The 27,275-nt window shown below is 25.7% G+C and overlaps 1 protein-coding gene across 2 annotated transcripts in view; it reads right to left on the minus strand.

Annotated features, from left to right (window-relative positions):
• Window positions 1–27,275, minus strand: part of LOC112602885 (atrial natriuretic peptide-converting enzyme-like) — an 87,661-nt gene that overhangs the window by 28,334 nt on the left and 32,052 nt on the right. For both annotated transcript variants that reach the window (XM_025351230.1, XM_025351231.1), the window contains exons 4-11: window positions 22,908–23,327; window positions 18,361–18,669; window positions 11,203–11,323; window positions 10,267–10,461; window positions 9,553–9,669; window positions 6,396–6,478; window positions 5,748–5,886; window positions 4,908–5,063 (exon numbers count right to left, since the gene is read on the minus strand). In XM_025351230.1, the coding sequence (XP_025207015.1) occupies window positions 4,908–5,063; window positions 5,748–5,886; window positions 6,396–6,478; window positions 9,553–9,669; window positions 10,267–10,461; window positions 11,203–11,323; window positions 18,361–18,669; window positions 22,908–23,327 (1,540 nt within the window). The remainder of the gene's footprint in view (window positions 1–4,907; window positions 5,064–5,747; window positions 5,887–6,395; window positions 6,479–9,552; window positions 9,670–10,266; window positions 10,462–11,202; window positions 11,324–18,360; window positions 18,670–22,907; window positions 23,328–27,275) is intronic.

Raw genomic sequence — 27,275 nt, forward strand, 5'->3', positions numbered from 1 at the left:
ATTGTTCAATAATTATAATATAGTTTACAGCTTAATTAATTTATAAAACATTTACATATATATTTTTAAAACTTTCATCACTTTAAATAAAGTAAAATAAATCAAAATCAACAATTTTTAAGTATTAAAAAAAAAAACATGTTTATTTTAAAACAATCTTTTATTTTATGACACGTTGAAAACATAAGCTCATTTAATCTAGCATTAATAACAACTTTGATCATATATTTAATAAGCACCATCACAGTGTTGATTAGGGTTTATACCCTCGTATACTTCTGGGAACGACAACAGAAAAGGAATATTTTCAGTACTTGGGAATTCTCGGGACTAAAAACTATCAAAGTTATAAATTATTTTTCAGTAGGTAATTCATATTTCTCTTGTTATTATAAACAGTCGTGTCTCTTGATATATACATATATATATATATATATATTTACATAAGTCTTATATGGCTATTTATACAACTCGAGTACTGATATATTATCAGTTACTTGTAACAGATACTATCAGAGTACTTGATATATAGAGTACTTATTAAATTGCTTTTATATTCTGAGAGAAATAAGGAAAATTTAAAAACAATTATACAAATGTTTTTTTTTTTTTTTATTATTATTGATGATCGATGTAACACTAGGAACACTAACCAATTTCATATGAAATATACATTTATTACATATTATACAAACATATAGTTTCAAGTATTTAATTTAGAACCATTATTAAGATTTCCAAAGACCAGGGCGAAAATACACCTTTCAGATATTAAATCTAATTATTGCTAAATTAAATAAATGATCATGCAACGATGTTGTTCTCAAACAGTTTTTTATGAGTTTTAACTTTAATAAACTTCTCTCAGCACTGGCATTATAGTTATGGGAAAAGTCAATAATATTCTTAATGCGATAGAAATGTTTGGAAAAGTATCGCATGTTGATTCTATTAAACCAAGACACTCAATAAGTGTTTTTTCTTCAAAATTCTACAAAATATTTTTAACTCGTCAGAAAGATATATCCCATTTAAATCAACATTTTCACTATATTTTTAAAATCTTTTCATAATATTTTATCCTTAAATAATTTCAAATTTTCTATATCATATAAAAATTCTCAGCTATTTGACTAATGAGATAATTATTCGAAGCGTTGATTAATTGATATAACAACTTGATATACCACTATTAAAAAATATTCCTGATAAAAATGTTGTTCATTAGAAAATAGAAACTGTAAGTGAATCATTATTTTCATATTGAAATCGCTTGCTTTTTTAGAACTATAGATTGTTTAAAAATTGCTTGAGTCTTTAAATATTTTTTGTGTTTTTTTTTTTTTTTTTTTTTTGATAACTCAAAGCTCATTTTTAAAATTATTTTAAACAACATTAGAACCACCTAATAACTGAATAGCATTGCTCAATTTCATATTCTGAAATTTACTAATTCTATATTAGCAGATAGTATTCACACCAAGTTATAACACTTAAAAAAAATAATATGAACAAATTCATAATTATTCACCAAAGACAAACTTTTGCTTTTCATTTTAGAATCTTTTGTTGATTCATTGACTTTTATTAAAACATCGTGTACTTAGCACAATTTAAATCAAATGGGTTAAATCGATTTAACCCGAAATTCTCATCTGGTGTCTGACATTAGCCTTAAAATAAATCGGAAACGTACTTGAAAGAATAGTGCATCTTTTAGTAGAAGCACTAAAATTGTATAAATTCTTTGAATTACATCGAAAAATGTCATAGAGGCTAATCCAGACGATGCTATATCCTCGAAAAGTTAAGGCACGTTACAAAATATGTTCTTAGATTTTCTGAAATAATTCGTAATTGTACTCCCTGTTGGCCATTATCATATACTTGACCACGAAAATCCTGCAAATCCAAGTTCATTAATTTTAACTGTTTTTTTTTTTATTTCTTCGGTTAAATTTGCTGTAAATAATTTGGAACACATCAATATGTTTTGCTCAAAACTCTATAAGTAGGTATATGCAAAAATCATTTTAAGAATACTACGCCAATATTCTTTTTCAATATTTAAATGATCTTATATAATATTATATACATTTTTATGAAGATCAAGTATCATACGTAATTGTATCCATATTTTTTGAGCTGACTTGGAATAGATAATTCGTTTTCTTTTAAACGTTCACTAATCTATTTGCAATTTGAAAATCCTATTGGTACTAAAAATTATGCAGCTTTGATGGGAAAAACGACAATAGAGGCAAAATACTCGATTTAAAGATTTAGAATAAAAAGCCAATTTCCAATCACGTTTTCACTATTGGCTATTATTCAATTATAATGTACCTATTACGTGAAATTTGCGACCTCCATCGTTAAATGAAAAATTTTAATTTTTAATTTTTGAAGGAGGTTTTTTAATTAAAATAAATTAGTAATTTGTCGTCAATATTTTGTGACAAAATGTCTGGATCGTTGTTTTTTTTTTTTGTACTTTCTGCTCTCAATGTATTCTTTTAGTTATAATTATTCATCTGATACTAGTTAGACGGTTTAATATTCGTCAGTATTACTATAGTTAAACTAAGCTCTGCTTTTTCAAAACTAACATTGTTAGTATAACTTGATTTGACTATCAATTTGACTACTCCTGGTATTAGCAGCAATACTATCATTTTAATCTTTTTTTTTTTAAATTTAATTTTTTTGACATTAACCTTGTTGTTTTTTTAGTAATTTTAAGTTTTCATTTTTCAGCACTAATAAATTGTTTATACTCATTATGTAATCAACTGCTCATTATAACATAATTGTATTTATCAGATCCTATGTCAACAAAAAAATAAATGAACACACACTAAAAATTACAAGGTACTGCAGTTAACAAAATCGATAAATCTACTATTTGTTCAATAAATATTATTTATAAAACCCAATTTCAATTTTACTATTTTTGTCTTTGTTTTCCCCCTCCCTTTAAGATGGTTCTGATTTTATCTAATTGCTAGTTTCCCCGGATAATCACGTTAAGTTGTATATTTCAACTTGAACTGCGTTAATATTAGAAATAAGTATAATATGAACTAGGGTCTAGAATAGGGTGGCCATTTCAACAAAATAAAATAACAAGAAAGATGTTACTCCCCCCTCCCAAAAAAAAAACTAGATCAAAACAACCTCACCATATACATTCACATATATGCACACAACTATAGAGCGTAAAAGTCCAAATCTGTGTAAGTCGATTGAAATCTAATTTTTTGTTTTTATATTTTTAAATAAGTCAATATAAGTACTTTTTAAATTAAAATTTAACAAAAAAATTAGAATATTTAAACGAAATAAACCATTATTTAATCTAACAGTAATTAAACTGTAATTTGTTCCATCAGTTTCTGCAGAATGATTACCGTGAATTTTTGTATTTTCAGATTATGTTTCTAAAAATGTCTTATCAATAGTGTTGATAAATTAAGACTAATTTTCTAATATTTTACACATTTTTATTTTATATTTACATATTTTTATCTTATCACAAACATTGTTATTTTGAAAAAATCACTAAAACGAAGTATTTGAATAAAAAAATACAGTCCCACAAACATCCCGATAATTGTATTAAATAGCTAAATAAGTTGCCAACCACTCCTCAGGTAGATAATTACGTTTTAAATAATTAGTTACAGAATTTAATTTAAAATCGAAAATTTTGATTATACGTTTAAAATTTATTTCATATTGAAATGTAACGTTAATAATACGTATTTGCGGCATAATTAAATTGTTTTTCAGGTTTAGGAAAATAATAGAAATCAACGGATGTTGATTGCCTTCTCAATTTATTAAAACAAACATTAAGAAAACATGACAGTTGGAATTAAACTTATAGAACAGCAAAAGCGCTCGACGAGAGTAGAAACATTTCGTAGCGTAAAATCCATTAAATAAATGGACGACTTGTTTGTTTTTATGATAATAAGAATGAATAAAATTGTCAAGTAAAAATATTTTTACAATTAAATTTACAATTAAAGTAAAATGAGCTGTTTGATATTTTCATTTAAAAATATATAAAATGGAAAAAATCAAAATGTTTTCAAGAATATATAGGTATCTTAATATTTAGCAGCGAAAGCATTTCAAACGTTTATAATAGATTATAAACAATAATTCATAATTAAATATTACTGTAATAAAATATTTTTGTTCTAACACTACACACAGGTTTATATTGTTATAGTATTAAAATGACATCTTCTGCACATTTTGTAATATATTTCGATAGCAACTTAGTCCTCACCTTTCCTACCAAGCGAACGATGTTTACACTTCATTTTATATCGATTCAGGAGGTCGGGCGAAAGAAAGAACTTCCATAAAATGGCTTGGCATTCTGTTCGTACGACATTTATTAAAGCAAGGCAACTATTCTTTAACGGACGAGATCCGAATTTCAATATAATGAATTGTTATCTTACAGTTTCCATAATTATTTATATAACTCAACAGTAGTGTTATAGGTACTTAGTACTTACCTAAAATTAATTTCTAACATTTCAATCTGTCGTGGTGTATTTTTTCAGATTAATGGTTTAAAACTTTAAGTACGCTGTATAGTAAATAATACATACTTTAATCGAAAATCAAGTGAGATAATTATCGTTTGTTTCTTGACATAATATTCATTGTTATATTTATACAATTAAAAATATACACATGTTTACCTATCAGATGATACATTGAAATTTAAGTCTAAAATTAATCAATAAAATTAATTTCATCATCGAAATGTTTAATTTAGATAGTTTATGAATTAATATCCGGGTAATTCAGTTGTCTATTGTTAGAAAATATATATACTTATATATGCTAATATTATAAGTAAAAATAAATGTTTTGTTACTTACGTCCTCTGAGCTTCATTTTTCTGACATTGATTACTTCCCGGTGTCCGATGCAAAACGTGTTCGGATTGTTGCTGTCGTTTGGGAACTGCGTGCAGTCCCGGTGTTCGTGGTACGCTTCAAATATGTCAAAAAAGAAACCACAACTTCGAATTGTCTCTATTGTTTGAAAATTGAACAATTAATATAGACGTAGCCAATATATTTTTACAAATTTTTCAGCTTTCTGTTACAATTCATGCCAAAAATTCGAGAAACGTGAACAATTATATTATTGTTTATAGACGTGGTAATTTTAAAAGCCTACTTATTTCGAGCGATTACTTTCTAGTACTTATCTAAGGTACCTAAATCTTATAAATATTTGCGATAAGTCTTTAAGCTTCTTTTTATTACTTATCTTATTATATATTGTTTATTTAAATTTGTTTTAAAAATAAATATGACTTGATAAATAAATCTTTCGTTTTCACGTTTTGAAGCATTGGTTTTTTTAAATATTGAATCACATTCAATTTTTTCTTATTTATAATATCAATATTTTGGGGAATATCTAAAATTGAATTGCTTTTAATACTATTTAGCTTATTTCTCACTTAAACCAAGGATTTAAATTTATAAAATAAAAACTGTCTCAATACCTTATGTATTTATTCGGCTTTAAAATGTAAACAATTAAATATGATTTGTTATTAAAAGAATAAAAAAAATAACCTAAACAATTATGAGAATTTTTTTTTAATTCAATTATCGACTGAGATAAAAAAGTGATGTCTGTTCAAAAGAATCTCAGTAGGTATATTGCATACGAATTGTTAACATTTACTGTATACATATGTTTACCTTTACAAAGCGACTGACAAGGCTTCAATTTACGGTCTCCACAGCCTTTAGACGCAAGAAGCGCACAAAAGTATAGCGCCGTCAACTCATAGCAACGGACATTTACCACAGATTCCAGTGCTATCAATTCTCTTGGATCCTTTTTATACCATGAAAGTAAGTTTAGTTTATTAGTGCATGTTTGTTTCAACATCAAAGTACAATTCAATCGTAACTCGAATCGAAAGAGAACATTGTCTAATATGAATAAATCAGTGTCGGTCTTAAAATGTTAATTTAATATATTATTTCCAACAGAGAACGGGACCCCAATTAAAACGACGATAACTATTATACACCCGGTTTGAACTGGTCGTTAACATATCATGTCACAAGCTAATATATCTTTACGGACTAAGTATAAAGATACTGGATGTAAAATGTAAAATAGATAATGTTTTAAGACAATTGTTGACAATTTAATGCATGTCTTAAACATTTTAAAATTGTATAGAAGTATTTATTGAATTACGACCACAACTGATAGCGCTACTTCTTATGGTTTCGCCATCACTAGTTACATTGCACACAGTACACACACGTGCACTTATTATTTATATGTTCTCTTTCGAGTGGCATCTGATATCAATAACTTGTAATAATAATTACGTATTCTGTCTTGTAAGGTATAGTGTACAGGTACTGTGGTAAGGTGGATGTGACGTTTTGACAAAAAGACGGTAGGCAAGTGCCTGTGCAGTAAAATTGTGCATTAGTGACAAAAATAAAATACAATGTGACGTGTATGATCAATTCATTATTCTACATAATATAGTATAATATATTTAAATTGCTATTATATAATTATTGTCATAATGATAACTTAATAAAACCGTGTGTAGCGTGTTTTTAAACATTTGATTACAAAATTAGTTAAAAAAGTTATTTTATAGTTGGTTGTTAATCGGTTTTTAATTCGTCAGTTTATTTACTTTCATTTATTTATAAAAAGAATAAGAGTACGTTAAAATCTGCTATACGTAATAATTGGTATTTTTTTTACTAGAAGAAAACAATACGTTTTTTTTCGCATGCTCATTATAATAATAAAACTAAAAACATTAATTATGTTATAATACTATTTATTTCTAACTCTGTGAAATAAAAAAATGTACTAAACGAAAAAAAATCTGTATTTTGCACTAAAAACGTTATTAAAATACTCGCGAGGGTTAAATATTAAAATTGTATAATAAGTAATATAAAATAAAAGTAACCCGTCAAGTAATAATTTGATTATAATAAACTTATTTTTAACTCGTTAAAATTATTTGCAGCTTTTAATACAAGTACTTACTGAATAAAAGTATTAACCTGTAGTTGGACTTTTTTTACAGTTTGGCGCGTAACGTTATGTTTTATTTTTTATTTTTTAGTGAATATTATAATATTATAAGTAATGGTAGGCTTGCTATTCGTCCCGGTTTTAACAGCATGTCCCGGCCGGTCATTAATTTTGTCTCGGTTAATGGGAGCCAAGAGAAAATAACTTTAATATTGCATTATTTAATAATAAAATATAGAATAATATTGTACAATATAGTATCATTATATCATTATCGTATTATATTATCTAAATGTTATCGACATGTTTTCAGGTTTATTTGTCTTTCTTTTTTTTTTAAAAAAGCTTTAGAAATTTTAAACTTGAGACTAAAAAAAAGGTTATTTAATAATATGATGTCTCGGTTTGGTGATTCTTAAATCTGGCAATCATAAATTAAATATTAGAAGCAGTGATATTATTATGACAATTTTTATAGACACTAAAACGGCTGAAACGCTACACACGGATAATATTAATATTTAATGACAATAGGTTTGGATTTAAATATATTATGTAAATAAACAACTATAATTTAATACACCTATAATTTACTACAAATAAGTGCGACAAAAGTTAAGTTTGGATTTTTCGGAATCGTTTATATTCGTATAATATTGTTTTGCGTATAGCAACCATACAGAACATATATCTGCTAATAGATTTATTTTATACTAACACTTTTATAGTATATATGAAAAAATGAATAAATTAGTAAACTAATCCCCGTTTATTATTTTATAATGAATTTATTCAAATTTTAATTTTCTTTTAATTTTATATACAGGTTCTTAATACCACGTTTTTAAATTGTTTTTTTGTACTACTTAATGAGTGTCTTATGGAAGTAAAAATTCTGTTTTTAAAATTAAAACTCCTTTTTTTCACTATAAATAATTATATAGTGGATAATTTGTCTAAGATTTTGATAGATGTATCTAATTCAAAATTCAAACCAGTAGATTTTATAGTTAAAATATTTATATTAAGGTTAAACATTTTTAAAAATAGTTTTATAAAATATAAATTAGTTGTATTATTGGATCTAGTATTTATTAAACTTAAACCTTCTTGTAAGTTATAAATATTGGTAGATTAATATAAATTACGAAAATTACCATGAACCCTATATATGTTTCAAAGTATTATTTTGGCTCTATTATCCTTGGTACAAAAAGTTAATTAATTCAAAAACTACTATTTTGCTAGGTAAAATGTTTAGTGTTTTGTTAAATAATCAACTTTTTAAAACAAAGATTCTTATTTAAAAAACAGAAGTTTGTGTTTTTACGAGACACTCTTGAGTAATGCAAAAAAATTTCAAAAATGTTTAAATATTTTCTTGGTATGATTAAAAATTCCAACAACCAGATTTTGAATAACTACGTTACTGAAGTAGAAAAATAAGAGACATGCTTGATATAATATAAATTATAGTTATATTAGGTATAATAGACAAAACATTGAACATTTTAAGTTAATGATAAATTTCGTTATTATTACGCACTAATTTTATCAGCAGGTAAGATGATTATATTTACTGATACATGATAATCGTTAACAATGCATTTGCGTAAAATGTACAAAATAAAACTACCGTTGATGTTAGGCATTCTTATCCAGTGCACGAGATCGTGGTTAAAATAGTAACAGAAAATAATATAGGTACACTATCATAATTTATAATCACAACATTTTACATATTATTTATTATCATGAATATATATTTTATACAATACCGGGACGCGCTACTGGCGAGGCGTTATGCAATTTATCGAAAACTAACCTTTTGTGTTCGACGTTTGCCCTCTTATGACCTAACGAAACTATTGTTCAATTCGATGTTATACGAAATTGATTGTACCAAGAAAACATAATTATTATTTCAATAAAGTTTACAAATCGTTAATAAATACAATATTATTGTTTGACGGGGACGTTGCCTTATGGTTTTAGCGAACGTATTTTTTTCATAATTATGTAAATACGTAGGTAGCCATTGATATATTATACATAAGAGCAGGTACTCTACACAACGGTCTGTTTGATTTTATAATACGTATTTTCATACCATTTATTATTATAAGACCCGACCGGTGGTTTTCAATCGACCGGCGTACCAAATCCCAAAAGGTATTATACGACTCTTTGATATAATGAAAACGAAAACTTCGATGTAACATTGCCTTGCCACCACATACACGCGACTGTGTGTATAATATGTGTATGATATGATACAAATCCGAAAAATCCAAAACGAAACTCGCAAACGTATATTATAGTATATGTACATAATACATATATTATATTTCCAATTACAAAATTGCATGCACATCCGAGAGAATATAAAATATCTTGTTATTATACAACTACATTACACTGTGTATGTATAAAATGTGCGTTTGTGCATGAAATATATTTTTTTTTTTTAGTTAAAATTACTTTTGGGATAGTTGACGATGGGATACATGGGATTGAAAATGGAAACGTCGTACATATCTTCAACCGCCGGCGGATTCGGCAAAATAATTGGAACGTAATTTTTTTTCGGAGTCGAAGCTGAAAAAAATAACACACAAAGTAAAAACAATTATTGTTGAAATCGTGCACCTCATACCACCAATATATACCTATGTGGAATCTCAAAACTATGTAAAAGCTAATTTTTAAAGTATTTTAAAATTATATTTATACATACAAGTAGGTATAGTTGTAGTGAATCTATTACTTATTGGGTACATATTACACTAATAAGCTATTTTATTTCACGAAAAGGCTCGTTTTGTTGGATTACTAAATTAAAAATGTTAATACGATAATATAGACAATGACGTTCAACTTTTTGGTGCAACGCTATTATTAATAAATTGATCTGTGTTAGTGTGATAAAAATTAATATAACATATAAACGATTTTTAACGTTCAGGATCATGGAAAACAGTAACGGTATATCATAAGAGTGATATCGGGTTCTAAAGTGGTAGATAATAATTTCAAATGACGGAAAACATAGAATACGCGTATGTGTAAGAAGATGGCTGGCCTTGCTACAGTATGCTGTTTATACTTTACATTATGGTGTATAATATACATGTCTGCGCTAGGTATAAGTAAATACAATAATTTTATATAACATATTTTTCGAAATTTTTTCACCTGATATGTTCAATGACTGGTCGGTGGTGGCAACATGCATTGACGAAAGGTCAGTGTTAACGGAAATAGTCTTAAACGGCAAACCGCTGCCATTGATGTAGTCGACTGCAGAAGCTGCGGCGTTTGAGTTCCGCATGATAGTCGACGCTGTTTTGCTTATGGACATTTGATCGCCACCACTGCTCGGCAAGCCCACTATGGAAACACGAAGATCATCAGGGTGTACATTGTATGTTATGCAAGTCGTAGGTAAAAGCCAGAACCGGAAAAATGTTAAGTGTAACATCGTCGTAGGTATTTCGGTTTTTGTCAAGACACGATAGACAAAATTTTATCAAGTATGTCCAACAATAATAATGAGCTGAGTAAATTTTAATTATTGGGAAGAATGAATATAATTTTTAAATATCTATTTACTATATTATCTGTGAAATCTATCATCGCTCGTAAAAAAGTAAAAAATAAATAACAGTGTGAAATTGTGAACATTTCTCATAAAAAACCAGTAAGCACGTAAAAAATGCCAACATAACTTAACCAATCCTAGAAAAAAACTTGAACTTAACTTGAGCTAAAAATAAATACCTTTATACCTAATTTTTCGAATACCTCGGTTAGGTGTTATTATTTGGAGTGGGTCGTTTTTACAATTAAATTATTTATTTTTTATTTTCTTGTAGGTATATAGAAAAAGTGTTTAATGGTCAATATTCTGATTAATAACAATATTATATCAATGCTGTATTGTGTTGTAAAAACACTGTCGTGAATTTTTTTGAATATATTTATCTTACATTTAATGAAATTTTATTTATTTTTTTAATTAAATTTGCTGTTTCTATACATTTTAAATAACAAGTAAACTAAAAAATCGTTCAAACCTCCAATAAAATTAGTTCAGTATAATTATATATTTTTATGTTATTCTTAAGTTACCTCGTACAAAAAATATCAAAAGCACTGTAATAAATATCAATATGGCAATGTTGTACGCCACTTGTCGCCTTTGCAGCCGAATAAATACTTCGGTGACATCAATGGCTTCGGTCCCCAACACCTGTGAATTAATACCATACAGATTTAATGTAACTGTAGATAATCATTATTTTTACTTGTATTTTTTACATACATTTATTTAATTTATTTAAGTATTGATCTAGTTAACAATAATCATTGATAGTTATATTAATAAAAAGGTAGGTAAGAGGATATCGTTCTGTTATATATTAGCTAGTATCGAGTGGCTTACTATAATGCGTATGTTAAATTTAATTTAAATTATATATCATTGAATACAAAAAACTTTTGTGAGCGGAAACGGTTAGTCACTATATTATGTATATTTTATGGTATGTTTCTTTTTTTTTTTTTTTACGAGGTTAAAATAATATATAATATTATATTACTTTATTACTTATTATAATATTATTATTATTAACTTTTGAGTCAATACCATCTTACCATAAAACAGTATGAGTAAAATCATAGTATAAATAGGTAGAAAATATATTAAAATTATTCAACATATTTTAAATTTTCATTCCATATAATTAATCAAATATATAAACATTTTATGGTAATATGGTAACTATAATTACAAAAAAACAATTATTTTAATAATAATATAGAATTTGCAAAAAAAAATTTTTTTTTTTTTTCATTTTTTGTTTGTTATTTCTGATTATTATAAAAATTACTGACATTTTTTTTCTTCAATTTAAAACTACCCTCAAAGATTGAAAATTAAAGCTTTTTTTGACTATTAATCGTGTACTCATAACATATATATATTTGTAAAATCAATACATTTATCGTTCAGACAAGAATTAAAAATTATTTGTAAAAATATATAGGTGATAGACTTATAACAATTATTATTAACAATAACATCATAAATGTTATTTTGTATATTTTATAGTAGTTACTTTTTACCATAATAAGAACTGATATTCAAAATATATTTATATATTTATATATTTTCTATCCATTTTTATATAATAATATCTAGGTACAATCTACATGGCAAGGCCTTAGCACGATACACATTTGTATTATTCCCTCGGATAAACCTAAAGAATCCCTTAAATTCTATTATGATATGTTATTAACTATTATAATATGATGATAACGCATTGTTGTCACAAATGCTACCCACATAAAGGACGAAACCGCGAAGGATATACGTATTAATATGTAGAATGGACCCATTGGCTGTTATCAATGTATGATCGAAGATTTCAATAATTTAATTTAATAATATTATATTCGTAATATACATCTTACTTTTATATAGTCGTTGTGTATAAAAATTAATATAACGTAAAATGTATAATTCGTAGTTTATGGTAAATAAATATATGGCTTACGAATTTAATAATAATATCGCAACTAAATTTAATCAAGAATAATTAATAAATATGTTACGCTTTATGATTTTGTATAGTCTGAAGTATGTAATAAATTGAAATAGTACAAGTAGTATGTCTGTAGATGACTGCGAATATATTATTATATACCTAAAGTGAACAAACTAACGAGATTAAAATTATTTCATATAATATTAACTATTTAAAAATGTGTTTCGTTTTATAGCAAAAAAAAAAAAATAACATACATTGCTAGAAAATGTTTGTCATTTGAGTATAATTTAAAAACGGCTGAAGAAAAACTGCACAAAGAACTTCGAATTTTTTCATAGAAATGTAATCAAAATATCGGCTTAGTGAGCATTTTGGAAGTAAAATGAGACTGTATTACTTTTGCTCCAATGAATAACCTAAATTACGAATAACTAAATATTTAATATTATTTGTAATTTTAATACCCGATTTATGTCATTAATAATAATAATATTAAACTAAACTACGACCTTTAACATTTATTGTATGCCTTTAATGTACTAATCGAGTAAGAATTATAATTTTTAGAAATTTTAACGTTTATTTGTAAAAACATACAAAGATAAATATTTATTTTTTTTTCATGTATTATTCAGATAGCATTATAATATAATTATTATAAAATGGGATTTTTTAAACCAAAGATACTTATTATTTTGAACTATTTCTAAATAAAATTTTATCATACAGGTATTAAATCACTAATAAATAACATTTTGGTAAAAACAAATAAAATATATCGTTCCAATATTTTATGCTATGACATTTTTGGACAAAAACCTACCCTGTGTTTATGTTATTTAAGTTATAGGTAATAATTATACGCTTGTATTACTTTATACCACGTGACCAAGTCCAAATTAAGGGGAAGTAAAAAGCATAGTCCTAACACCCATTGATTTTAGGGACCTGTATTAAACCTAAAAATATATTTATTATGCATTGAAAAAAATTTAATAATCTTAGTGAATATTCAACTATGAAACAAAAAATGTATCGTAAAAATTATCGAATACATTTTTTAATAATTTATAACAATATGATGAAGTTTGTAAATCAAAATTAAAATTGTGAAAATGAGAACTACATTATACATTTAACGTTGAGTTCTATGAAAATAAAACCACACAGCTAAATCAAAATACTAATAAAACATAAAAATGAAATGAAATTATAAAAAAAAAATAATAAAAAAAAAAAATAGTATCCTTATAATAATTTATAATAGTGGTAGTAAAAAAGAAATTGTGTATAAAGGAAAAAAGAAAATGAGAAGTGAAACTCGTTATATATTATTATTGACAAATTTGTTTTGTTCCTAAAAAATAGAATTTCTTCATATAATTATATTTCTATACATCTAAATTAAGTTCCCCAACAGATTTAGATAGGAAGTCCAAAAAATATTAAGAATTGTATTTCTACTTACAAAATGTATGTTAATCCTTCATTTAAAAATTAAATTATTAATGTCGTTTTTAAATTTAATTAGAGTAACATTTTGATGAATGTGATGCATTGAAATTATTGAAATAGTTTTACGAAATATAATTGCAGAATATATTCTTTAACATTTTAATTGTTTTTAGGTTATATTTGACTATCCCAGCTTTTATAAATATAGAACAATTCAGATTCGAGAAAATGTAACATCATTAATTATATTATACTCCGAAAATTAGATTTTGCAATTGATTGATTTCAATAAAACTTTACAGTAATTTTCGATAGAAAAAGCATAATTGAAAAAAATCTAAGTTATAATTCTCTAACGACCAATATTGCAGTATGATCTTTCTATAGTAAACATAAAAAGCGTATAATTTTTTATATATTTTTTGAATAGCATAAAATTATACAACTATACCTATACAGTATATACAGTTACAGCCATGAAAATTAAGTGCCATAAATTAAAGTTAAAGTTAAAAAGGCCCACTAAATTCCGTGACAAATTTTAATTATCATCAATTATTGATCCTTAATCCGGTTTTGTGTATGACTCAAAGGTATTTAAATTTGGCGGGTGCGCATCCAAAGCATAAAGCTTTTATGTCACCTACAATATATAATTAATAATACTATTGTAATTTGTATAACAAATATTTAAACATACAATCACAGAGCGATAAAATAATTAAAATAATATATAGTGTGTGTACACTCTACACATTATTTGGCGGTGTACACACAATAACGAAGCGTTAGACGTTTCGTGCAAACAAGGAAACGTAAGTAATTAAAATGTTTTCTGTAGTTAAATGTATTAAGAGTTGGAATGTTCAGTAAATCGTGATAATCTGGTGATGGAAAAAGAAAAGATTGCACGCAAAAGCAAAAATAATAATCAAAGCTTCCATTGAATGATGAAAAATCGTAACGTTTTAATAATTCGTATATGAATTATTGTTATTATTATTATTATTATTATAAGGTAGTATATTATTAATGTTAGAAATATTAAAATTTCATAGAATTAACTAAAATTCTGGTCAATAGTTATGGATTTTTAACGCCGATAAATCAACCAAAATCTGGTTTAAATTTTAATATATTATTAACTAATATTGTAATTTATAGTTTGGTACACTTTCATATCCGCTTACCTTTCTGCATTAAAAGTACTATGGTAAACGTTTCAATAAAATATTATATATTTTTAATAATACTCAACTGAGTATTAATACATTAAGGGATATCTAATAATTATTTATTTAATAAATATTCAATATTGTGTACAAATTATTTCCTATCAGTATTGTATACGTGACATTTGTATGAGGAAATCCCGATTATGAACGGATAAATAACTTAGCCTGTGTAAAGGAAAAAAATAACAGGATTTTTAAGTATATAGGTATCTACTTATTAAGCCCCCCTCCAAAAAAAAAAAAAAGGTGTTAAGTATACATTTTAAGTTATGCCAGATAAGGAAATTAAACAATCTCCTAAATTCAATTGCCTAATTGCGACTTTATTTAGTCATATATTATTCATGTTATTGTGAATCCGGCTCAAGATTTCAATGAACAATTTAGTTTAACGACGTAAACATGTTTATTCAAAACAAGTGATTAGCCATTAAAAGTGGTTTAAGTGTTTTAAAAGCATTTATTATTTAATTGATATTAAGGAAAAAAATTTCGAACACAATCTCATCGGAGATTTGTATTATTCTAAGTATATAATATAGCTTGTTATAAAATGCACAAAAATCTTTTTTTTTTTTACATTTTTTACCCTGTATTATTCGACAAGTCATAGTTTATACTGTCGTGATTAGGAAACATAAGAAACACCGAAATCATTAAAAAAAATTAACAGAATAACTCGACACTAATTGGATTTTTTGCAGATTGTCAGAAAATCGTACAAATATTTCTGCGCATGATGTTATGATATTTTAAATGCTATCAACCTTTAAATCCGTAGAGAATATTAATAATAATAATATTTTATAATGCTCGTACGCTACACAGGCGATGGTATATTGATATAACACTTTTCGTACTTATGTGCCATATGCGTCATATATCAACCTGTTGTTCTGTTGAGGAGAAAAGGCTCTTACGCGAAATCCGCAAAATAATATAATATGCTTTCAGAAAATGTCTATATAAAGCTTATTTCTGTTATTTGATCTTAGAGAAATAATAACAACAATAGGTGAAATGTGTAGGTGTGTGTGTATACGCACGGCCACTTGTTGCGCACTAATTATATTTACCAGCACGTTGCCGAAGCGTCGTATACATTTTACGGCTGTCATCCATTACGTCCAGTTAATAATTACGTCTTAAATTTCATCGAAATTATTGCGTTTTATTTGGATATTATGATCGGGTATGACGTTCATAACATAAATATATTGTGTAGGTACACCAGAGATGCATCCCGGATCATTTTTTTCGAGAAGTCGGTTGGACGAGGGAAATTTACATATCATGACTATACAATATTATAATTTATGACCACACGTCATCGAGCTGTTCATGCACATATTGCACATAGTATTTGATATTTGACAATGGATCAATATAATTTAACAAAATATTTTGTTAAATGATTTAACATTGCAAAATTATTAATTATTATAAACCATCATAACCACAAAATGTATAAGTACACGAATAAATTTGGCGTAAAAGTTCTATTAATAAAAACATAGCTTTTTATTTTAGCACAAATGGATTATACTCAATAAGAATTCATTTTTTTCAACCAAATGTATAAACCTCAGATCACTCCTTGCAAAGTTGTTTACATGTATTTGAAAACCAGTCAACATCGATTCAACTGTTTTGAAAATTAGTCCGGACATACAGATTCTTCAATTTTATTCATTTGTATCGCTAAATATAGACTTGATGTCAGCAAACCACATATAATAGTGTTTTTTATATTTTGTGATATTTCACAATTTATATAAACTTGATATCTGAATTTTTACTGGTATTAAACATTTAGACGATTTATGACCATAATATTGTCTATGTAAGCGAAAATAATTATTTTATCATTAGAATTTGTTTAACTATAGACTATGGTCGATACTCATTAATATCAATTAACTTGAAACACTGATATGTCGGTCGTTTAAGACCTTGGTACCCTAAAATTGCGAGCAACTCTGTTAATAATACTAGTAAAAATATCTGTAAATTATACTTTTTTAAATATTACCCTTTAAACAGACTTAAATTATAACAACATACTGTAATTATTATCTCCATATTAACATAAATTTTGATTAATAGTTTATGTATATTGTTCAATGGTTATTTTTTGTCAAAGTAATATATGTAATTTGTATTTAATTAATATGATATTCATTAAATATTTATTTTTCTTAGTATATTTGATAAAAAAAAAAAATCAAATATTTAGTAACAAAACGCGTGAACCATAAATGTAATATAAAAAATCTTTTTTTTTAAATATATAATATTGTATGGCTACGTTTTATTTCAAAATTTTTATAAAAATGCATTAAAAAAAATAGCTCTCTCAATCCACTCATTATCTAAAGCAGTGCAGCTTATCAGACGTCGTTTTAGCAACTGATTTGGAGTTAAAGTTTATAAGGAAAACTTTTTAATTTCAATTACCAACCTAGAAATCTTTGTTTCAAAAGTTATTGATAATTTTGTGTAATATTAAATTCAAACATTGATTAATTAATAATTATAAATTACTTAAAAATATTATATATGGTAGTTGAAAAAATATTTACAGCTCAGCAAATACGTAAGTAGGTTGTTATAATATAATCATATCGGATTATTTATACAAGTACATAATATTATTCATCTACCGTGTGCTCAATAACGAACATTTTAATGAAACGGCTTTGCCGGACGTATTTATTTTATTTTTTTTTCAAACTAGAGGAATAAGAACAATACAAAAAATTGTTGTGGATTTATAAATGTTTTTATGAACAAAAAAAAAACAATGCTTCTTAATTGTGTAACAAATAACTTAAAAAAATGTCTCTAATTAAAAGACATATCTCTCATTGTAAAACTTAGCCAAGCCAGTTTCCGATTTTGACGTTTCGCTATAAAATTCTACAGCGTTCAGATTTATTTTCTAACACGCCTATATGATTTTTTTTTCACATTACTTACACAATATAAACACACAAACTTGATTCGGAGCGATCCAAATCACGGTAATAATTATCTATATTTACCCGGTGTTGCAGCGAGTTGGGCGAGTTTTCGTTGAACTCGATGACTGCTTGCAGACTTGCCGGCGTCGAGTGGCTCTTGGTCAATTCGGCTGTGCTGCTGGAGCTGATCGGACCGCTGTTAGCCGGCGAAAACCTGGCCCGACCATTCCACTGATCGCACACCACATACCTGTCTAGTATGAAACGTTTCTTATTGGACCTGAGCGGTATCATTTTGGCGTGCGATGACAACAGCGGCGTTTCCATGCTCTTAGTCGAGTAGCCGGGCGACGAGTTGACACTGAACGAGTCACTCCAGTGACCGCTGTCCTGTGAACGTTATTGTGATAATATAAAATATTATTATACGAATGCAACGATGACTAAAATCAACACGATGCAAGATTATAGAATTGTCAAAAGTCGGATTTCAAGGGTCAAGGTGAAGTTTGAGAAGAATGGGGGCTCAGTAATCAAACGTTTTAAGAAAATGTCCGCCCTCTCTATTAAGTTAGACGTTTTTTAAATTATTGTAGTCATGTTGCATAATTAACAATCATAATAGTTTATTTTGTTTTAAGAAATATCTGTTTGAAATCGTCTAAATATACAAAAACCCGTATCAAAAATTCTGCATTTGAATTTTCCTCTGACATGTTGTAATACACCAATAGGAATATGCGATTTTCTCAAAATTGTTATTATCTTTATTATAATTTTTTTCTACATTTTTTTTTATGTTGTGACATTATTCTGTGTAATTTGTAAACTATAATACGCAGATATATCAATATTAATACATAACTTGTATTACATCAGAATACATAATATAAAATATTATAAATCGTTATCTCAGAATGAAAAGGTTCTAACGTAATTTTTGTAATAGCTCAGGGGAATATTTTTAAGTTATAAATGGAATAACTTTTTTCACCGTAAATACTAAGTTACGAAAATTGTATGCAGTATCAATTAAGTTCCAAAAAACACGACTTAACTTGAAATTTTATTTTACCGCAATTATTGATTAAGTTAATAATAAAAAACTAAGATTTTATTTTTAGAATTAATAAAGGTTGTACGTGTAGAATTTTTTCATTCTGGGAATAAAAATTATTTATCAAGTTAGAATCTTTTCATTCTAAAAAAATATATTTTTGATTAAGTTAGAACTTTTTTATACTAATTAAAATAATTTGTTTTATTCAGTTATTCCAACTTACAAATGTAAATTATGTTCATTCTTTACATCACGTAATATTACAAACATTTTTATTATAATGTATTATATTTTAGTTTTGAAGTTAATTAGTAATTAGTAATTACCTATTAGGTATTATGTGACTTAATATATCAAATACCTACTACAAGGTATAACTCTACAATACGTGAAGGCGTCTTCGATGTCACTAAGTGGTGCATCTTAAAATTTAAATTAATTACCCTGTATATTCATAGACTCATATGAAGTTTAGCTTGTGCTAGATTAAAAGGGATCGTACCCAATTACGTTTACATTTTTTTTTTCATACTAATTAAGTTATAAGTAAATTATTAAGCTTAGATAAAAATGTAAATAAAATTATTTGAATAATAACAATATTTGAATGTATTTAAAAATATACATATAAAGAAAGTAAGATATATTTTTTAATAGCCATAAAAAATTAAGTAATTAAATTATTTAAAGATAAATTAAAAATATGTATAAATCAAAAAATTATAATTACTCATACTATAAATTACAAAATTCTCAACAAACTTTTTTTTTAAATCATATATTCTGAAATATACTTTCATAATACATTTTTCAGTATCTAAAATAAAATTATAACAGAAAAATATCTATAATTAACAATATTATGTCAATAATTTATACTTTAATGTGTATAAGACGTACAGTATATTATACCAACAAAACAAAAATAGACGGAAAAATATTTACATACCGGAATAATATTTTATTATAGTTTAATAATAATTTGTATTATTAAATATTGTATCAGTGGTGTAACCGTATTATAACAGTACCTTTTAATTCTAAGATAATATACTTAAAACCGTTTAGAACTATTTCATTATTAATTATTGTTTAGAACGAAGAGGTTTTAATTAATATTTCTCAGTTTACCTCTTATCATTCATATTTGTATGAGTTAGAACTTTTCATTCTGAGTATCTCATTAAATACATTTTAAGATTGATTAATACAAGAATAAAATATTATAAATAATATAAGCAAAAAACCATTTTTCAAAAAAAAATGATTTAGAACTTTTTCATTCTGAGACGACGAAATATAGTATAGTGTTACGACTTCAATTATTAAGTTATTGACAAGTGTAGTGAGTGACTTTGATATATGCATGTAAAATAATTCGGAAGTGAAAGAAAAGAAGTCAGAACCCTCCTCTCCCACACATTAACCGTGTAAAGAATTTAAACGACTTATACTGCACTGTGAGAAAATTAAGTCTTAAATCTTATAGGTATACATTTTCTTTTAGGAACAAACTAATAAAATAAAATAAACAACGTCAAATCTAAAAAAGCTGATGTTACTTTTCGAAAAAAGTACATTATCTTTGATCCGAAATAGTGTGTACACATTGATTCTTAGACTTTCCCGTTTAAAAATCGACAGAATACAACAATAATTATTAGCTATACCATGGCTATACTTATAGCATGGCCGTGTAAATACTATAATATTTTACTATGGAATATTTGTTATCAGCATTAAACATTGTAAATATTTCCTAATGTTTTAGAATAACTTAAACTTACACGAACGACCGCGTTAGAAATTTGGCCATTTAACTACAAGTGACACGTTAAAACAAACACTTTTCGAGGTTCATTTTGTTTCATACGTAATGATCTGCAGTCTACTTTTATGGTATATTGAACGTATTAAACTGGTATGTTATTATAGTTTGGTGTTAAAACACTTTTTAATTTCATATATTATATTCTACCATTGATAAAGTAAAATATATTGAATTATATTTGAGTTTTAAATACAATATTCATGTATAATTATGTACAATAAACCTATATTGTTTGTCGTATAATATCACAATGGAAAATCCGACTGACTATCCATTATTTGATTTATATATGTGACTGAATAGATAGTTAGAGATTTTTCAATAGCACAGTCCAATTATTTGCTTGTATTATATTATTTACAAACTAAGCCATTAAAAAACTTGGTTATAAATAATAGCAAACTGTCAAAAATAATGCTAAATAAAAAAAAAAATATAAAATTAAAAACTGTATTTATTAATTATTTTAAATTAATAAATTAGGGTTTCACTGAAAAGTATTCTAACCAACAAATATAAATCGTTAAAGATTATCAGCTTATCCTTACAAATTGTAATTAACTTGGGAAGCTTTTCGCCTGCTGTGTTTTAAAAGATAACCAAGCTTACTTCTATAAATGTTCAAAACTTTTTCCATTTTAATTTATCCAAAGATATATTTAATAGGAAATGTTCATAGTAATATGTGTACATTTGTTTAGAAGTTATTTAATGATTTTAAAAACCATAATATAGTATTTCTCACGTATTATATTATATTTCAAGTGAAAATGTAAAATTGGAAATAATCGATTGAAATAAAGTAAGATTTGTTTTTAATTAAAATCGTATTTTTACAGTTAGTTTATATAATTTTAAATCTTTTTTTCGATCTAGTTTATCATGATGGTCACCATCATGGGTACCAACTACCTGTTATTATTCAAATTGACTATGCCAGCTGTATTTTTTATCTAATGTCATTAAGTCAAAATTTTTTGTTACTTTATTTAATGTGTGAATGTATTAATAAATTAATCTTTCAGTATTTGAGAAATTATACCCAAAATAGATTTTAAAGAGCTTTTGAAGCTTTACTATTACTTTCCTTAAGGTCTAAATAACTATGTTTTACTGATGAACAAAAAAAAAAAAGGCATGGCTTGTTATGGTGTATCAGTTGGTCTCAGTCACTAATATGTTTTGAGGTCAAGCATCAGCTGGCGTCGCTAGTTTTCAGATGGGTGACCACCCGGTTTTTTAGCAACGAATCCATAACACACATACATACATACATATATGTGTTCCATAACCCTATAAACTCTATATAAAAAAAAAACTACTCAAAAACCTATCGTACCTTCTCACAGCTAATGGCCTCAGTTGCCGTGCTTAATATCAATAAAAAAAAAATTATGATGATCCGATTTTAAAATAAAAATGTATAAACCTATAAACCTTTATTTAACTTATCCACTTATGAGACTGTTCAAAATTTATTTTATTGAACAGTTTATTATTGAAATGTAGTAGAACAAAATATGGGTTTTCCAAGAAGCGCTTACATTTTGGGAAAAATACATAATAAAAAACTCTGTAGTGTAGGTTGTATATGTTCTAAATTTTATTTTAAAAAATGGACTTGCTTAACCCTTTGCGATAAAACCATAAATATAGGTATTGTGCACGTGGACATGCCAAATTCATAGGCAAATATAACGTTTATCGAAATACTACTTCTCCGTATTATCATCTCACCTGTCTATTGGGAGACATGGTCATGGCAGGCGTCATCATTTCATAACTCTCGCGGCTACCACCGTCCAGCGGTTCAGAAATGCATTTGATGGGTGGCGGTACTTTGAACCTTCTGGCGCGTAGTTGTGGTTGTTGCTGTGGTTGCGATTGCTGCTGTGATTGTTGTGGCGGCTGTGGTTGTTGTGGTTGCTGTGGTTGCTGTGTCTGTTGTTGGACAACGACCATATCTTTGGGATGGTCTTCGATGAACCCTCTGATGGTCTGCCGGTCAGTTGGTAGATCGCCTGCGCAGACATTTGTCGCGCGCGGTGGTGGAGGCAATTTGTACTGGGCTGGCCGAGGACCTATTACTGGTGGTCCTGGGTTTCGTCTTGCTGGAATCGAAGGCACCACTGTCGATGGAATAGCCGAGTATAATGTCTAAAAAAAAAAAAAATATAACGTTTTTATGAATGAATTTTGGCAAGGTTAAAACAAAACGTCAATTAGTGTGACTAATCTTAACGGTAAAGAAATTATACGACGGGAATAATTTCGTTTTGCACACACGTCGTATAAGTATTTCGTTTTTATTTTTCTATTGTAGTATTGAAAAAATAAAAATGAATATTTAAATATAACAATTGTAACTTCAACTGCAATATTATTACACAAGAACTTAGCACATAAGAGCGCCGGATGAAAAGGTCAAACTCTAAAGTATTAATTTAAAATCACACGTCTTAGATTTTATCAAATTTCAATTACGGTGTTGTATAGCCCTAAAGAGAACTTTAATCAGTTAACCACTTATTTTATTGCTTTGAAAAATACGACGGAATTATTCACGTTTTCTTTCGGTCTCTTAGAGAGCGTATACCAGCAATCAGCGTTATATTTATTTGACCATTTTTCTGGGGGTTTAAAAGCGTATTTATATTATATGTATACTTATACAGTTATACATAACAGCGCAACATCTTATTATGTTAGACTTAAGTAGTTACCAATAGTATTTTTTTTTTTCAATTATTATTATACGAAATCATTTTAGAAATAAGCATCACATAAATTATTCCATGTATTATATTTATATAAATGTATATTTAAGATTCGATCTTTATATTATAGATACACTTACAATCTGAATGCCAGTTTCAAAATATTGTAAAGTAGTGTATATATAATTATATAAAACACCATTAGTTTCATTTGATCGTATTTCTATTTGTAATTTTTTTTCTAGTTAAATTATAGTTATACAAATTACTACAGAATCAGTTAATAACATAGTTCAATATTTGTAGATACTGTGTTTTAGTTATATTTTTAAAGTTCGAATGGAATATTTATTTTTACGTTTTTACAATTTCAATGATGTTTTTGTTTGATTAAAATAAATATTCTTTGAAAGTATTTTCCACTAGTGCAATTATTTTTAATCGTCATAAATCTTTTTAAAAGCGACAACAGACTATTTTTGGCGACTACTGTAAGTTATAAACAATATATTAATATTTTTTTTTCAGCACACTAATTATAATAAATATAATATATTATGTGATGTGTAATTAAATAAAGCTCTGTAGTGTTGTTAGAGAAACTTAAATCGTATAACCGTGATTAGGTAAATAAATTTAGGTAATTTTACATTAGCTAAAAACTTAAAAAGTAATTGTTTATAAAAAAAAATAAATATTTTTTTAATTTAAAGTGTGTAAAATATATTACATTTTATAATAGAGTACATCCATAAATTTTGAAAAATAACGTGCAATGCAATACATATTGTATATACACTGCAAACACAAAGAAAACATTTTGAGTTTTTTTCAACTTGTATTTTTTGAATGGAGAAAAACGATATACTTAGCTTCTTGATTTTAATATATATTTCAAACTTTCTGATTTTAAATTACAGACAAATTTTTGTAAAAATTACTTAACATCAAGATTAAATTTTAGATAACGATGCACTGGAACTCAACACCGAGGAGAACACCAAGATGATAAAATGTTTGAAAACTACAGATTTGTACAACTCAATTTAAAAATTTATCATTAGCATATAAACTTTTTTTTTACTTTTAATGTTATACTATTGAACTAAAAAAATTTAAAACACTGTAAATAACAAAACTCTTATATGTAAATTGTAACAATGGCTATAGTCACCGGGTTGAACTAGGTCAATAAAAAAAAAATATATAAAATTGATATATAAATTTTATCAACGAATTTAATAAAAATATATTTTTATTTTTCTAAAAATTAACCTTAAATTGGTTAAATAGTGTAATCATTTCATGTGTTTTTAAAAAAAAAATATATATATATTTAAAACATCGCTTTAAAATTATGATTTTTATTATCTTTAAATCGTGTTAGTTAATTGAGAAATTTTTTTAACATTCTTTAAACATTTTGCAGTTGATAGATAACTAATAAGTGTATTCAATATCTAAATATTATTCTTTTATAATAATATTATTGATTATTATTCAAAATGTAAAAAGAAAAAATAATGTAATAATAAAAATATTCAGTTCGTTACATATTCAAGTACCTACTTTACGACAGTTTATATTTTTTTTTAATACACAGTATTAAGAGTTACATTATATTACAATATGCTTATCGGCTTTATTTTAAAAATACTTATGTAGCTATACATTTATACACACTATGTGCAATATTTAATAAAATATTATAACTATAATATTATAGCATATAATCGAAGTAAGCTACAATGAAAATATACTATATATAATATATATTACGGATAATCTAAAACTGCTCGATCTTAATAGTACTCAAAGTAATAGGGAGTTACAAAAACAGTTACAAAAAATGAGTTTTTACAAAATATCAGCGCTAATTCGAAGTCGATCACATCAAGCTAGAGGTCCAACTTTATTATTAAAATTACTTAGTCTACTATGGGTAATGCAAACTAAATCAGGTTTATTTGTATACAAATTAACTTTTTGTATATAAAATATATTCAAATTTTTTAAATAATGATCATCCATTTTAATTTTATGTAAGCAATATTTAAACTTTCACAAACACTACATTATAATATACAATTGCATTAAATTGCAAAAACTGCATTTATTACTAACACACATGTAACGCACGATTGAATTAATATAAATTATACAAAATTATCTTAAATTAATGAAATAGTTATAAAATTGTATGTGTAAAACTTATTTATCAATTATTATATTTATGAGTACTAAAACTATTATGAAAATCTATTATCCATAGGTATTAATTTTATATATGAACTAAACTTGTCATGGTGCTTTTTAGCAGGATTATTTAAAAAATATTCTAATATAAGATGCGTATACTCAACATTATTAAATACAAATAGAAATCAAAAAGGGTGAAAAGTAGTTTCATACTATTTATTTTTTATTGTAGTTCTGTTTATTTATATAAATACGTAGATATTTATCAATAGTCTTGTTAAATAATATACTCTTTAAATATATTCAAGTACAAACACATATATTTAACTATAAATTTAATAAGCATTTCAACTTTGTATTTAAATTATCAGTAACTTATAAATACTTTTAATTGTTTTTTATAATATTTCCTTACCTTAGAAATCAATAGAACCTATTTTATTTTTAGAATTTTTATGTTTTACATAATTATCAAACATTTTATACTGTATCATTTGGTATAAATAAATAATACTTTTTTTGTTTTTTATTTTTCAAAATATTGGAATTTAGAATGAAGAATAAAAACTACATATAAAATACATATTATTATGATATATATTTTTTTTATTTTTTTATTTTATGTAAACATAGTATATAATATATAATATAATAAGTATATATAATACTTAATTGAGTAAGTATTTATAAAATATTTAAATACTTTTACTCTAGTAAGATTTGCCAATAGTTCGTATTAAGTTTACAGGAAACAATATATCTCTTTAAATTAATTGAGAAAACGACGAGCTTATCCAGTTTTTCAATAAATAATACTTTATATTTTATGGTTTACATATAAAATTTACACTAAGTATTCTATATTTTTTGTAATTTTAAATACTGCAAGAAGACGTGATTCATATCAAAAATGTATTAAATATTTTGAAGATTTTTAAATTCATGCGGTTGTATGCTACCGGTATATTATTATTGAGTTTTTTAATTTTTTTTTTTATAGATTTCAAAAATTATTAATATAAGTAAAGGTAGGTACACTATATAGTTAAAACTTAATATCGTATAATATTTTAACAGCCACTAACTCATTAAACATCCAAGCTGAAGTTTTTTACCCTCCATATTTGTATTTTTGATAATACTGTTAAATTATGCAATGTAATAATTTAATTTAGTGCCATGTATACCG

Source organism: Melanaphis sacchari, unplaced genomic scaffold (assembly GCF_002803265.2).
Source record: "Melanaphis sacchari strain LSU unplaced genomic scaffold, SCAv2.0 Contig91_pilon_pilon, whole genome shotgun sequence".
NCBI classification, from domain to species: domain Eukaryota; kingdom Metazoa; phylum Arthropoda; class Insecta; order Hemiptera; family Aphididae; genus Melanaphis; species Melanaphis sacchari.